The sequence below is a fragment of the Peromyscus leucopus genome, chromosome 12, assembly GCF_004664715.2.
Source record: "Peromyscus leucopus breed LL Stock chromosome 12, UCI_PerLeu_2.1, whole genome shotgun sequence".
Lineage (NCBI taxonomy): Eukaryota > Metazoa > Chordata > Mammalia > Rodentia > Cricetidae > Peromyscus > Peromyscus leucopus.
This window is the reverse complement of record NC_051073.1, coordinates 16,820,133-16,836,372: the sequence shown is the minus strand read 5'-3', so window position 1 is coordinate 16,836,372 and position 16,240 is coordinate 16,820,133. Positions and strand designations below refer to the sequence as shown.

Here is a 16,240-nt window from a genome sequence, read left to right as displayed (position 1 = left end):
GTTTCCTCCAAATGGAGTCTCAGTGGGGATATCAGAAACACTTAAAGGTGGACCAAAGAACTCAACGGTGTTTGTGTAGATGGTTTGTTTTGTACTGATTTGTTTGTAATTTTTTTGTTATTGTTTTTTGCTTGTATGTTATTGCTTCAATACTGCATTATTTTGTTTTAATTTGTATGTTGTGTATGTGTTTCTTGTTCTTTTTCTTTGTGATTTTATTTTTCTTCTGGTTTGATTACTTTTTGTTTGACTTCTTGTTTCCCAAAGAGAGCAAAAAGAAGACATGGAATTAGTTGAATAACAAAGTGGAGGGATCTGGTAGGAGTTGAGGAAGGGGAAATCTTGATCAGAATATATTGCATGAAAAAAATTGTTTTCAATAGAAAAAAAGAAAAGGAGAATTATCTAAGATGATTAACTAAATATTTATGTGAGTTCATTAAATTTTTATAAGTATAGGCTCAAAATGAATCTTCTCTGACAAGTCATATATATATATATATAATGCATATTAGAACATATAAAATTAGAACATATATAATATCTATATAATATCTATATAATATATTAGAACATATATATATATATATATAATGCATATTAGAACATATAAAATTATTCCACCATAGGCACGGGGCTCCAAAAAGCCCTCTTAGGGTTCTCCTTGAATCCCCATGGAAGTCCGTGTCTTGGAGGAGGTGGAAATAAGGGATGGGTTGTGGGGGTGTGACTGCTAGGGGGTGGGAGGAGGGAGGAGGAAGGCACCTGTCGGTGGTATGTAAAATGAACAGAATTTTTCTTGATAATAAAAATAGATAGAAAAATAAATAAATAGATAAATAAATAAGAACATATAATTGTCAAAGTAAAAATAATATTGAAGAGATTCAAGTTCAGACAGTGATCATGAACGTACTTCATTTTGTAAATGCTTGTTCATAAGTATACTTCAATTTGCAAGGACATAATTGTTACAATTCTATCTTCAATTACATTGATAATCAAAAGTGAAAATAAAAAAGACATTAAGTTGAAAGGAATAAGGGTAGAATAGAGGAAAATCATAATTAGAATCTGCATATATGGAAATTTTTCTTTATTTGGTCATTCATTTTCTACTGTCATTCTAATGTTACAGTTCCTTATTGTTGTGCTTATCATCTCAATGACTATGTTAAGCTTCCCAATAAAAGAATCCCATTGAGTTGGTCATGATGTCATACAGAAATAACCTTAGTACTTTGGGGGTGAGGCAGGAAATTCTCACATGAGAGGATACCCTGAACAACATAGGGATATAAATTTCCCCTAACTAAAATAAAAAAGAACTTATTTAAAATACATAATATATCACATTCTTACTTTATTGTCAATAATTTGTTCCAATTTCTAATTGCCAACTCGAAGCTAGAAGAGGATTTATTTTTAACTCCATAATGGGAATGATTGTTAATTCAAATGTAACTACCCTGACCACTAATCAAATATCATATTACTTGTCTCAGTTACCAGTACAGGGAGCACTATTTTAACCAAAGTATTTCAGTCTCTTAGTACAAGTTTTGCAAAAGAACAGTTTGGAGCCCTTATGCATTTTTAAAAGGCTATAGCTTACTCTTCAATAATTTTCAATTTATTATTAACCAAGCATAAAGTGTACTTCCTACATAATCTTTTAAGAACTAATGGAAAGAAGATAATTTGGGTTATCTGATGGAGTACAGAACCATATAATAGAAAACTATATAAGCTTCAATATGTAAAATATGAAAACATATGAATACAGAATATAAAATAGTAATGGAAAAGTAAAATATGCCTATGGAGATTGTGCCAACCCCTGAATTGTTTTGCTGCTAACTGTGAACAGTGCAACAACTTTAGTACTCTGAATTTTATACACATAAGTATGGGGTATACATGGGCGCAAACAGGGTGCCGAGAGAATTCAGATAAATAGAGCTTAAGCTTTAAGGTGCTTACACAGAGAGTGGATACAAATGGTACCAGAGGAAGTTACTTTAACCTGTTTGTGCAGAGAACACAAAGGATGGCTAAGAGGAAGTTAGCTTGGGTTGTTTGTATGGAGATTAAAGATGAATGGTGAGAAAGGAAGTTATTTCAAGTTATTTATGCTAAGATAAGATACTAAAAAACCAGGGATGGTGTCTGGACATAAACAACTCGTAAATAGGGTGACCTTTAAAATGATTGGTTGGTTCCTTCACCCCCTCCTAGGGTTTTGGGGTTTTCTGGCATAAAAGAGGCTTACTGCCTATCAATAAAGGAGTTCTTGTTTGACTTGACTCCCCGCTGGGTCTGATTGTCTCCCTGTAAGAGGGAGGCTGGGGAACCTGCAAATGGCTCACACTTGCCTTTCCTAGGTTCCAGGCCACCTCTTCACAGGTGACCTGGTGGGGAAGGTCCCCACACATAAGATTTTCTGAGGAGCCTAGATCCTCTATTCTTTTTTTGAAAATACACTACCAATATGTTTGCTTTGCAGGCTTCCTGGATTCTATAGTGCAGCTATGTTCAATGCAGCCTCAGACTGTATTAGTTTATATTAGCCACATGGTTAATTGGTGCTGATGTAACATTTTCAGAAATGTATAGAATGTACTTGATCATTCTCATCCTCATTAGCACGTCTTCCCCTTTCCTTCTCTGGGTGACTTACCTTTTTCTATAGAGTCTCATTTCTACTGTCATGACTTGCTAAGCATTTTTAATTATGTCATTGCTGTGGGGAAAATGTAGCTGAAGAAATCTGAAAAAATCATCAATGTAAAGAGAGTTTTAGAAAAATACCTGGACTCCAGAATTCCCAAGAAGATAAGAGCAGCTGCATATCTTAATGTACACAATGAAAGAGACCAGGAATGCTAAAATTTGTAAACAGTCGACTTAATCTAAGTAGTCACATTGCAAGTAGCACAAGAAATCTAGTGACATATCTATATTAGCTAAGTTCCTTGATAAGAGCATCTCTACCTTGCAAGGTGGTCTGATAAATTTTTAATATCTTTCATACCCTTAGGAGACTTACGCATTTCTTATAAGATGATTTATGTACAGTGTTCAGCCTCAGTCTAATAGACATTTGCCCTCATTGGGATAGTCTGTCCTCCAAGGATTTGCTCTTTCTACAACACAAGTTCTTAGCAAATTCAGGACAATGACTTTTCTCTTAGAACTCAGTTTTGTGAACCTATGTGAAGAATCAGTATTTTGAAGTTTTTGAGCACCTGTAATAGTAACATCCCTAAAATGTCGACTAGATTTCCCCTTTTAACTAATCTTTCAACTCCTTATTGTATGAGGGAACAATATAACTGAGACCGTACGTTCCTTATATGCCAGCTGATGTCTAGTGGGCATATATGCATTTAATTTTAATTTAAATGACTAAATACAAGATTGTAGATATTCTCAAAGAGAATAATCACTTGTAGCTTATAAACCAGAAAGCACATATTATTTTAAGTTATAATATTGTAAAGTATATTGCTTGTTCCCTCACCTATTGGGAAGACAGAATGTTTTAGAAAAGAAAGAATTAAAATCAGGATTCAAAATCTCCATGGACACCTCATGGGAGTTAACACGTAGCAATAATGCTATAAGATCAGTTTAAGTTATTTGGAGAATAAAGACAAGGCTACTGATCTAATAGAGTAGTGGAGAAAATGCAAGAAGCAATTTTAGGTGTGGAGTTTTATATGTATTTGTAATGTTATATTTGTAATGGTATATAATTTGATAGTTTCTTTTTCACACATCTGTGATTTTTTTTTTTTTACAAATTTCTTTCTAAATTGGTGGTCACAATGGGATCATAACTATTTCTTAGTGTTGGCATGTTAAATCTCTCCTGACTTAAGAAGAACTGAAGAAAATTGATTGTATAAAATCAATTGTGTGGAAGGTATTTTCAGGATCAGAAGCAGTGGTTAGGGCACACATCTTAAAGTTTCAATTGACCTTCTTAAACTATTTGTAATCTGGATATTGTATAATAACATCTAAATGTAACAGACAAATATAATTATTAAAGAGTTTTATCTTCCTTATCCTTTTTTGCTATGAAAGAAGAGGATTTATTTTATCTTAGTATTGTTATTATAAAATAGACCATTTGCCTAGATAAACTAATAAAGATATGAACCAATGTGTTAACTCAAGTTATTTATTTAAAAATGGCACTATAATATGAAAATATCAGAACTAGTGACAAATATTTATCTATTCTAAGTTGCAAATGGAAAAGTTAGTTTTCAAGAATTCTGATTACTTATGTAAGAAAATACAAAGAGTGGGTAAATGGACCATATGATCAAGAAATCCTAGAAAAGTGAGAATTGCTTTTTGGTCATATGAACCTTAAGTCATACATTCCAGGAATTAGAAGAAGCAAAATTCATATTGATATCATGTCATTACTTCTTCTAATGACTTGCATTTTATAATTATTTTGTTTTAATGTAAGATTGTGTTGGCTGCAGTTTCTACAAAAACTTAAGAAAGTTAATGAGTTCCTTCCTGTCAAGGATGAGGGCATGAAGAAGCCCCTTTATGGATACAAAACATAGTCCTCTATGCAGAGCATAGGTAGTGATCCCCTAAATGTTGAGCATCACTATTAGAGACCTGCCACATTGTCACATGGTCTTACTATTTTCTTACAGATAAGAATAGGTTGATAAACGCTTTACTCAAACACCATGACTATTAAAGAAAAAAGAACTTGTCTTTCACCATTTAATTGGCATATTAATGATAGTCCTACTCAGCAAATCATCTCATTAAGCTACCTAGAGGGATACTTTGCCACTAGTTATCTTAAATCATTCCCCTGGTACTCTGTTTCTGCAAATTAGACCGTCTACAAATGCATAATTGAGATTTTCATGCCTAGGGGAGTATTTGGTTACACCCACTTTAATTTTTTTCTATTCCCTAGGAATAGCAATTAGGGGATTAAAACACCCCCTTATCTTAAGTTGAATGGAAAACGAAATTGATTTACATGTGAAAAATATTACTCCTTTTGCTTCTTTATAATATCAGTGTAAAATGACATGTGGATTTAATTGACCCTATTAAGAGTTAAATTATCGGTAACTCAGAAGAGACTAGTTTATCAAATACTCAATTTTTTGAAATAGCCTACTGAAAAATTAGAAACTTTATACAAAAGTATGAAAATCCCATAATTTATATTTCTGGACAGTTTTGGGTGTATACATGAAAGAACATCCTGCAAGAAGAATAACTTCTGTCCTAGAATGATCTAGATATTAGCTGACATAATGTGTCTTTCATATGTGACCTCATTCCGATACAAACTAAAATTTATCTGTAGTCCCAGTTCACAGTCTCATAGACTATCCATGATTACTGGGGTCATGCCAAAGACACAGGGTATGCAAATATCAACAGCTTTATGCAACCCCTGCCTTAGGCAATGAAAACATAAATAAAAATAAGATTAAAAAATCTAATACAGGGGGCTTGAGAATTGTCATAGCAGCTGTGACTACTAACTACCCTTGCAGAGTTTAGTTACTGGCACATTTCTTTCATGGCTCAGAAATCATGTAACTGCAGTAATATAGGATGTAATGCCCTGCTCTAGATTCAACTTTCTTCAGTATGAACACACACATATACACAAATCCAGGCATGAGACATTCTGAAAACTTGAAAAAGAATTTGATAGAAACAGTTAATGTATCAGGAACTTTTATATATTAAAAAGATAAACATGGTGGAGTTCATTGATTACCTTGTTTTAGACATTTTAATTCAGATAAGTAGGTGACTGTTTTCTTCTTTATTAATTGTAATAGTTTTGATTTTTTTCAAATAGCAACTGCTAGCCAGGCAGTGGTGGCACATACCTTTAATCCCAGCACTCAGGAGGCACAGGCAGGTGGATCTCTGTGTTCAAGGCCAGCCTGGTCTACAGAGCGATATCCAGGACAGGCACCAAAACTACACAGAGAAACCCTGTCTCGAAAAAAAAAATTCTTGCAGAATGAATCAAATAATATTTAGGCAATAGCTTGTAAGATAAAAACCAGACATGGTAATTCTTTAAACAGGACATTGAAAAACACATGCCTGAAATCACAAAATTCGGGTGTGTTTACTGAGTTTTACTGTAAGATTAGTATTATACTGTGTGTATATGAGGTTTGAGGTAAAAAGGGAGACTGCCTGGGGAAGAGGAGAAGAGAGAGAGAAGCAGCAGAGGGAAGAGAAAGAAAAAAAAAAACAAAACAACAACAAGAAACAACAACCCATGTTTGGTATTTCAGTGTACGTGGCAAAGAAAACCACTAGAGAGTATTACTGAAAATTTGTCTGCCATATTGTCCTTGTGTCTTATTTCATTTTATGTCATGGAAAACACCACTGATGGTGTACATCTATAAGTAGATTCCAGGATTTACTTCACAGATAGTTATCCTACTTCAACAAATGTCCATAATAGTCCCTGGCAATTATTCAATGATTCATCTTTTCTATTAACTGTCTAAAAGTGATTGTAAACCAAGTGTTTGTGTGAGAAATAGAGAAAAAATAAATAGGTTGGGTTTCATTACTACATGATTAATTTGCAAAATCATCAGTCCTTACCTTTTACGTAGACAACTATTCAAACAACTATTCATTAAATTAGCAGTTTCACATATGCATTTTTAGAAAATTGAGATAATAAAACTATTTGCATCATTCCAAAAAAAAAAATAAATAAATTTAAAATACAACCTTTTCATAGCTCTCTGATCCAAAAGTTCTTGCCTGTCCTTCCACAGAAAGATAAGGAAGACCAGTGGCTGGAGAAGAAGGTTCAGGGGAATAAAGACCACATCATTTTGGAACATCTGCAGTGGACGATGGGCTATGAAGTGCAAATCACAGCTGCCAACAGACTGGGGTATTCTGAGCCCACCGTATATGAGTTCAGCATGCCCCCAAAGCCCAACATCATTAAAGGTAAGCAAGATGATATCCTTTCTTACAATTAGCACTATATCACTTTTTACCCCTTTGGTATAGTTTACTAATAATGAAAATTAAATTAGACACACGGCAATGCCGTTTCTATTTTTTCTAATCACGGTTATTGTGGCACGTCATAATGAGGTTGTACAGTTCTTACCGTGAGATATTGCGTTGTTTGAGAACCATGCTTTGCCATCAGTAGCAGGACCATTGAACTGTGATGATGAGTAGGAGTGGACCAGTGAGAATGACAGATGAAACCTCTCTTAAAAAAAAAAAAAAAAAAAAAAAAAAAAAAAAAAAAAAAAAAGATGCGATGAGAAGGAACACTTGCAAAGACAACTTCTCTGCCAACCACCTGGGCACTTGTTTGCCAGTTTTGCTTAGGTTTGTCTACAGCTGAAGACAAGCTCACCCATGCCTGACCTATAAAGTTGATATTGAAAACAAAATCACTGAGGCAGAAACAGTTTAAATGCAATTTCGCTGAGAGCTGGAGCTGGAGTGCCAAGGAAGGTCAGATGTATCAGGGAACTTTTAATCTGTTTTTAATACAAACCAATCAAGGATCTCTGAGGCAGGTATAATACTTATATAATTGCACATTGATATGCTAATAAAATTACCTAGTTATTAAAATTCTACTCAGATATATTTTAGGAAGATAATAAAGCCGGGGCATATGATAGTTCAAAATAATATTCAACTCTCTTATTTTGTTGTCATAGATAGCATTTTTCTTCAAGTTTTAATATTATTTGGTTTATGAGTATATGTTTATAATATATTCTATTCTTATATGTCTTATTATATTTACAAGTCTATAGATAAATAAAATAGAGAGAGAGATGTATATAAGAACAAAATATTGATTCATAAAAACCTGGCATATTTCACTTGTAACACAGTATTATTATTAGAACACAATATTTTTCAACTAAGGAAAAAAATCACTTTGGCTCTATTATTTACCTTATAATTTCATAATAACGTGACATAATTTTTAATATGCTTGTCTTTTAAAGTTAAAAATATTTGATATAATTAATCTTTGATTAAGCTGTATTATACAGATTATACAGTTTAAAAATAATTAAACATGGGACAGAGTGTTGCTTATATTTATTCACAAATCCTTCAAAATGTGATTTTTTTTAAATATAGAAATTTGGATCCTTCAGAAATATTATGGGTATCTTCAAATATTATTTTTCATTTGAATAGTATTTCTGTATTATCATATTATATTCTTAAGTATTAGGGAATGAAGAACTATTCATTTTTTACAGATAACTTTACAAGGTTAAGTGATTGATTGATATCAAGTGTACTTGATGTATATATGCTTAAATCTTACCCTTGGGAAATAATTGAAATGATTGATTTTCCTAAGTAAAAGTGTTTGGATTAGTATCACCTATCACTTTTATTTGTCCTTGTGAATTTGAAATACCAATAACCTCTACAATTATATTATAATTGTGGTAATTATATTCAATGCATGTCTCCTAAACATGAATTAAATATGATCTCAAACTGAATCAATGTAACTCACAAAGAAGTCCAAAGTATTTCCAACTTCCTGAACACTCAAAATAGTTCATATAGTCAGGTGAAATTATGGTTGTTTTTTAGACAAATATTCTTTTAATTTAAAACAAAATTTCAGTGCTTTATAAACAAACGTGAAGATTTATATGAAAAAATAAATATAAATTTTAATATATAAAAATGTAGTTATATAAAATTATGTTGTCCTGTCTTATAACATCACTATAGAAAGACGGTAATTCACACTTCTATATATATTTTTTAAAAATTAGAAGAAAGGAGCTTGAATTTTCTCAATCAAAAAATGTGATAAATATTTAAGAAGATGGAAATGCAAATTTTCATCAGAATATACTTTATAAATGTACCACATTGTTATACTGTAACCCATAACTACTTATATTGTCTATCAAAATTATTACCCTATAAAATATGAGGTACAATTTTAATAATTTAATATCAATACAATATGTCAAAAAATCTAGCTATGCTCTCAATTGTACTCTTATAATAATAATAATAACACATAAAAAGGCAGATAAGTAGAAAAGTAGCAGCATATGTGTGTGTGTGTGTGTGTGTGTGTGTGTGTGTGTGTGTGTGTATTCATGTATGTATATTAAATAAAAAAAGATCAGGAAATAAAGTGACACATTCTAAAAGTATTTTTCGTTTAATTTTGAAACTTTGTAATTTGACACGTCATAGTCCAACCTTTGGATTTGGATGGAAAATGGAGAAGATTATGATTTTCTTTCAAGCAGTCTCTATACGATTAGAATCAATTCATTTTTCCCTCATGGATTTTGTATTGAGGTTGTTCTTTTGAAAAGTACTGAGGTCAGAACCAAGGATTCACCTGTGCAATAGTGGAATCATTAACTGATCACAAATGGTTAATGGAGTAATTCGTGTATCAGACACTCACCAGCCCAAAAGTCAGTGAACACAAGGATGAGGTGTATCTCTCAAACACATTACCGTGAACACATTAGCAAGGAATCAGTTTATGAGTCTGAAATAGGATAATTAAATGTTTCCCAAAGGAGAAACTTTGCAAAGAAGCTTGAAGTAATTAAATTCTAGGTTTGTGCATTACATGGAAGACGTCTTTGACAAAAGTGATTGTTTCCTTTACTAACTAGAAAAAAAAAATATTGCCATCTGAAAGAGAATTTGGACATGTTTGCCTCAAGAGAATTCTAGGGTTGGTGCTGGGTCTCAAAGCCCCATTAAAACCATGTAATTAACTTTCACAGATCTTAAAGGGAGTTAAGAAAAAGTAGTTTGTAACAGGTGTAGTCATATAGTTTATGTTAATGTGACTAAATACAAATGATGAGAAATGTATTCTTAAGTCAAGGCAACAGAAGGAAAACATCAGTTTCAGCCACACTGTGGGAGGAAACGCACAAGACCTTTCTACTAGACTAGATGGCTAATAATAACAAACCAGATGACAGTTAGCTTCTTTGGAAGCATCTTTTCTTCAGGTAAATAATTTTGTTGTACAGTTTTGTTTAGAGAATAATGACCATATAGTTTTAATTCTATTAAGCATAGAGTGTCCAATTATTAATTAGATATGCCTATTGCAGATGAGGGAGCCATGACTTTGGAAATTTATGTTATGAGGCTATGAGAATTAACAGGTGAAGGAATTTTGTGGCTTAGCAGGAAAAAAAACAATAAAAATAATATCAAAATTCTTTGAGGAGTTTCTGTGTGTGATATTTCTTGAAATTTTCTCAGTCCCAGAAGTGTGTAAGACTCAATAAGGTGTTTAAGGGGTCCTTCTTGGTTGGTGGAAAAAGAATCCAAATCCAAAGCACCAAGACCTGTGATTCAAGAAGAAGGAAAAATGTTTTTTCACCCACCACCTTCTCCAAAGTTAAGCTTTGCACAGTTACTGGAGAAACAGAAAAGTAATACCTTGAAAGTTAGGGTAAGGCTTTATGTCCTGAAGTCTGCTAATGAAGTGTTAAATGCTGCTGGGAAACGAAATCTAAATATGCACGTGTCATTTCATGGAGCTTTGCCAGAATGATTCAGAGAGGGACTAGTAAGAAAGGGTGTGCGCCCCTCTTTGTTAATGGTTACAAGGAGCTTTCCTGTCAAGCTGTGAAGAGGTAAGGTAAAACATGAGAAAGACATTTAAGGTGGAGAAGTCTGGACTGTTTCATGTCAGATGTAAAAAGAACGTAGATGCAAACAGCATGCTTACCAAGCTATCTTAGCAGATAGGAGATTATTTCATTCTCTCTCTACTAGGCATTGTGTAAAGAGTCAATGCATCCAAGTTGAAAAAAAAAAGTAACATAGTACAAAAGTATCATAAAGTATTTTTTTTAATTTACTGATTGAATCCAGTGATTGACAAGAGATATTAAGCCATGGCTTAAGAGACTAAGAATTATTTAGTTACCATCTTGAGGTAATCCTTAAAGTTGTGATAATAAGAATTTAGAAGCATTTAAATACAAAATATTCAACAGAGTAAATTTTATTTTTCTGCAGTATTTAAAAATGATCTTCACTGATTTTCTTTACAACTCTTATGAGTTATTTCTCCAGTTTTAAGTAAAGAATAGATTCATGCTCATATTTGAAGTGTAATGCATAGGAAACTAAGTCCTTTGGTTTAATATTGGAAGAAGAAAACTTAAGGTTTATATTAATTAATTTTTTGTATATATTGTATTATATACTGTCCATATATATAGATATTTTGTAATAAAGTTTAATGCTCATATACACTTACATATGCATAACTTCCAAATAATGGACTTCTTCTAGAGTGCAGATATAAATTATAATAATAAAGTATTATTCTGTAATAATCTGCTTATATTACATTAATTTACAATATGTTCATTTTTAAGTTTTTTAAGCATTTTTCTATCTATATATCTTAGTAGACATTATAGTTCTTTCTAACTTATCATTCCAATTTTAAAAATAGTTTTACAACTATAATGTACATTATTTTGTTTAAGGATAAGTTTATTTTGTAAAACACATCTTTTGTTTATGGGTGAATCTTTGAGATTTCAGGGAGCCAAATCTGTTTTATAATTATATATATATAATATATATAATATATATATATATATATATATATATATATATATATTCAGAATATTGGGTACTTCTTTCAAATTTATTGTTGTAAAAATGACTATGGCTTATTTATTTGTAGTAAACATACAACCAATAATTATACCAATATATTTATTAATTGAACTGAATGTTTCAGATGTTTTAGCAAATTATCAGATATCAATATACATTGTAGAACACTGCACAAATTATTTAACATCTAATGTGTTCAATGTTGCTTCTATTAAATAACACATCTTTATCAATTGCTCCTTTTTGTTATTGTGGATCCTTTGAAATGAAAGCATGTATGATTTTGGTCTCACCATGTTATTAGAGCAAAAAATTCATTTAATACATTATTAGAAATGAATAATAGAGATGTTCTATCATGTGAAGATCTGTAATGTACAAATATACTCTTCAGTTTGGATAAGCTGAAGAAACTGACATTAATCACTGATTTAAAAAAGCATACCTGAAATGTTTAATTTCTATATTCATGGACATTAAAACCTATATTTGTAGTGAGTTATCACATAATATAATATGTGTGACTTCTACTCAAATTCAAAGCAACAGAATGTTTTGAAAGATGAACAAATAAATGAGATAGGAAAAAAAACAGCATTCACTTGAATGGCAAATAAAAATGCTTTCCTATTATTCTTTTTACCTTTTAGAATATAAAATAAATGAGTTCAGAAAAATCATTATATTGTGGTTTAACAATGTAGAACTTGATTTTAGCTCTCTGGAATTCTCAATGATGTCAAAATATTAAGACTACACACCCAACATTGTTTACTTTTACTACATATGGAAACATAGAATTATAAATTATTGTCATGACCATTAATTTCAAAATAATTTTGAAGAGATTCAATAAGATTTAAAGAGTATGTCAGTAGACAATTGACTGATCTCTCCTAGGTTTTATTCTTCTTACTTCTGTGCCTATGTAACATTGCATCTTATAATATTTAATATTTTTTCAGGTTTTAATTATTGATTTTAAATCTGCATGTTAATGAATCATAGAAGATAATACTGTGGAATATGAAAGGCTTATGTATACTGTAGTACTGTGAATATTCTAATTCACAGTGGGATACCAGTGACTTCTTTCTTATCAGTTTTTATGCATAGCATATAAATGTAAATATTTTTAATTCAAAAATTGACAAAAATAATGTCAGATCACCATGTGATAAACCCTATTGATTTTTGTCATGGTATATTTTTTTTAGTAAGGAATGAGTATTTAGAAAAAATATTTGCTATAGCGTTTTAATGACAGTCTTGTGTCAGAGTAATTTTTTTAGGTAAATATTAGTGGCTAAGTGTAAATATTTTATTAATTTTTTCTCTCTTTTTCTTTCCTACTGTTGTTTATTTTATTTTCATATTTACCATTTTCTTATTTTGTTATTTGTTTTATTATGTTGGGTGTTGAAAATGAATGTCATCGTGCAGACAGTTGCTGTGAATCGAACACAGTTGAAAATGGCGGCCAGTCATTGCCACTGAATGCTGTTGGGTTCTCTTTCGTTATAGCCACGGGTCTGTCTTGCTTGTTTTAATGTTATTGTGTTCTGTGGTACGCCCTGAACAGAGATAAAGGAAAGAGTGGCACCAGGCTGTTCAAAGGATATAACTAAAAGTTTCTGCAGTCCAACTTACATTTGAACACTTAGCCTCTTCCTCTGTCTTCACCAACCAAGGGAAAGTCAGGAACCCAGAAGGAAGTTTCCATAGAGATTCTTTCTCTTGACTACTTTCTCAACAACACTATGTTTTACTGTAAAGGCTTCATAGACTTTGCTATAAATTGTGCCCCTTGTACATTGAACACAAGCATTTTCTACAGCCAGTCCTCTTTCATTTAATTAGTTTTGCAAATATAACTCAGCATCCATCAGCACAAAGCATGTAAACTGTGGGGTTTTTTTTTTTTTTTTTTTTTTTTTTTTTTTTTTTTTTATTGTGGGCCATCCCTACCAGTCTTTTAAACTGTTATATGAAAATTTCTCGTTTTATGAACGTTTATAAAATTTTATAGTTTCTACCATTATATAAAACACAAATTTGATATTCAGTTATATCAAATACATATATATCTTATTCTGTTTTCTTCAGTTTTTAGACAATGGTTGAAGGAACACAAAGGATTCAAGTTTCCTCACTTAAATCTGCAAAGCCAATTAGTATTTTCTTAAGTGAAAATATCTCTCTACCATTGTCCACAATAAGTAAGCTTAATCTCAGTTAAATTTTACTCAATTCAGTAAATTCACATCATTTTTTTTTTTAAGCTGGAACCAAGTATTGCAAATGTAACATCCTATGCAGTTACATATTGCATTTTCCTGAACTTGTGACAGTCACTGTCTTTGCAAGTATCAAAACGAGAAATGACTGTTTTAGGTATTACTTGCAAGGAGATGAAAAGTAGATGAGAGCAAGAACCTGCTGCGTTCAAATTTTCTAAAGAAGCTCAATTTGAAGAAACACAAGAAGGGCATCTGCTTTTCCAATTTCAGTTATTTGAAAGCGATAAGAATGTGCCCTTTGCTTTGAGCCACATCCTAGAATGTGATGTGGTTAGGACTACTTAGGCCAATTAGGAAACACACACTCACACACATACACACACATACAGCACACACACGCACACACACCCTGCATTTATACAGACAAACAGCAGTTTTTACTTGCCGAATCAAAAATTAAACTTCAGCTTTTGAGATTCTCCCATCAAAACCTGGCATTCGGTTTCTCTGAAGCATTCTCTGTGCTTTTAGGCAATCTAAACATATTGTTTATTATGTGAGATACAACAAGATTAGATATGTATTAATAATTGCTTTTTAGTTAATTTATAATTTACAATATCTTTAGTTTGCAAATATTGTATTTGTCTTATAGCTTGCAAAATAATCTAAAAACATGACCCATTTAAAGATTTTTTTTCCTCATTGTTGAAAAATAACAAAAAATGTTCCAATTCAGTCAGTATGGAAAATCTAATTAGTATCTGGGAATTTTTTTTTTTAATTTTTGAAAGTGATATGAACCATGCTTTCTCTACTATATAACTCTTTGTGACTTTGTACTATATTCCTTGGTACTTCACTTAGGAAATGATACGTTAATTATTGATCAGTAGAAAATATTGAGAGTGAAATAAATTCAAGCAACATTTCTGTGTTGCACAAAAGGAGCATAGAAATTATACATTTATGTATGTCTTAAGGATTAGATGAAGTTCTTGTTGCTGGGTTTTATGTTTCAATGTCCAAACTTCATTACTGTGTGAAAACAAAAAAATTGCTATTTTACACCTTTGTTTACTTAGGATCAGTTTGTGATTATACTCAATATGATCAATGATAAATAAATGATAAAAAAGTCATATACACCTTAGTTGCTACCAACTGTTTTTTCCTGTTTATTTTTAAATACATTTTAATTATTAAAGGTGTACAAATACAAATGTGTGCATTGACGTGAATATAGTATTTACTATTATAGGTTATTAGAGAATGTTTGATCTAAAAATATGTGTATCATGACTTCCACTGTGAAAATGTTTCAGAAGTTTTATAACCATAGTAGGACGATGATGGAGCCATGGGAATATGCTTTTGCATGCATTGCCACATTATTTGAATGTATATGTGTGATATCAGCGTATCTTTTTATTCATTTCAGAATGTCCATTTTATCTTCCTAATCCTGGCATAGTAACCATAGAACCTAATTTCAATGGAATCTTCCCACCAAATAAAAATTTTATGATTATTTATTAAGCCACTGTGTGACCAGAATTAGATTCCTGGGAGATAGAAGATGCCTAGGAGATAGCCGAGGAAGATAGATTCTTCCCTACAAATTGTTTTCTCAGACAAATTGCCATTCCAAATCTTCCTTGTTATATTTCTCTAGACTTGTATAGTTAAGCATACTTTTATAAAATCCTTCCTTTCAAAAGTTTTGAAGGTCATATTTGTATATTAATAACTAACAAGAACAAGTCTGAAAATTCAATGCCTTTATTCATTGTTTTCATTTTTCTAACTTATATAAACACTTGAGTTTGATTGGATAAATATTAATAAATTTGATACACTAGATTAATATTTACAATGTGTTCTCTATATAAGTATAATTAGTTCCAGTTCTACTTACATAATACAAATGCATTCAAAAGATTCATTTCTAAATGGTTTAAATGTTCATCTTTATGTTTTAGAAGGATGTATATGACTGTACAAGTTATGTAAGTGAAGTTAAAATGATAACTGCCATTCATTATGCCAAATGTTGTTTATTTAGCACTGCCCATGAATTAGGATTTGTTTATACTCAAGTCAATGTAAGGACAAATTCAATTGATCCTCTATATTTTAATTTGACTTTTCTGTTCTCTTATAAGGCATATTGTACATGATAGTTCAGCCATTTACAACTGAATCAGGATGAATACATCTAGATGCATAAACATTTAGGTATTATATGATATGCTCACACTAAGAATGGAAAAATAATTTTTAAATTTACCAGTGACCTTGGC

The 16,240-nt window shown here is 31.3% G+C and overlaps 1 protein-coding gene across 2 annotated transcripts in view; it reads left to right on the top strand.

Moving 5' to 3' along the window:
• Positions 1 to 16,240, top strand: part of Ncam2 (neural cell adhesion molecule 2) — a 410,880-nt gene that overhangs the window by 365,538 nt on the left and 29,102 nt on the right. Inside the window, exons 15-16 of one of the 2 annotated variants that reach the window (XM_028859840.2) lie at positions 6,825 to 7,005; positions 13,141 to 14,854. In XM_028859840.2, the coding sequence (XP_028715673.1) occupies positions 6,825 to 7,005; positions 13,141 to 13,247 (288 nt within the window). In that variant the 3' untranslated portion in view covers positions 13,248 to 14,854. Of the gene's footprint in view, positions 1 to 6,824; positions 7,006 to 13,140; positions 14,855 to 16,240 lie in introns of those variants that run through there. The other variant, XM_028859839.2, reaches the window with a different exon arrangement.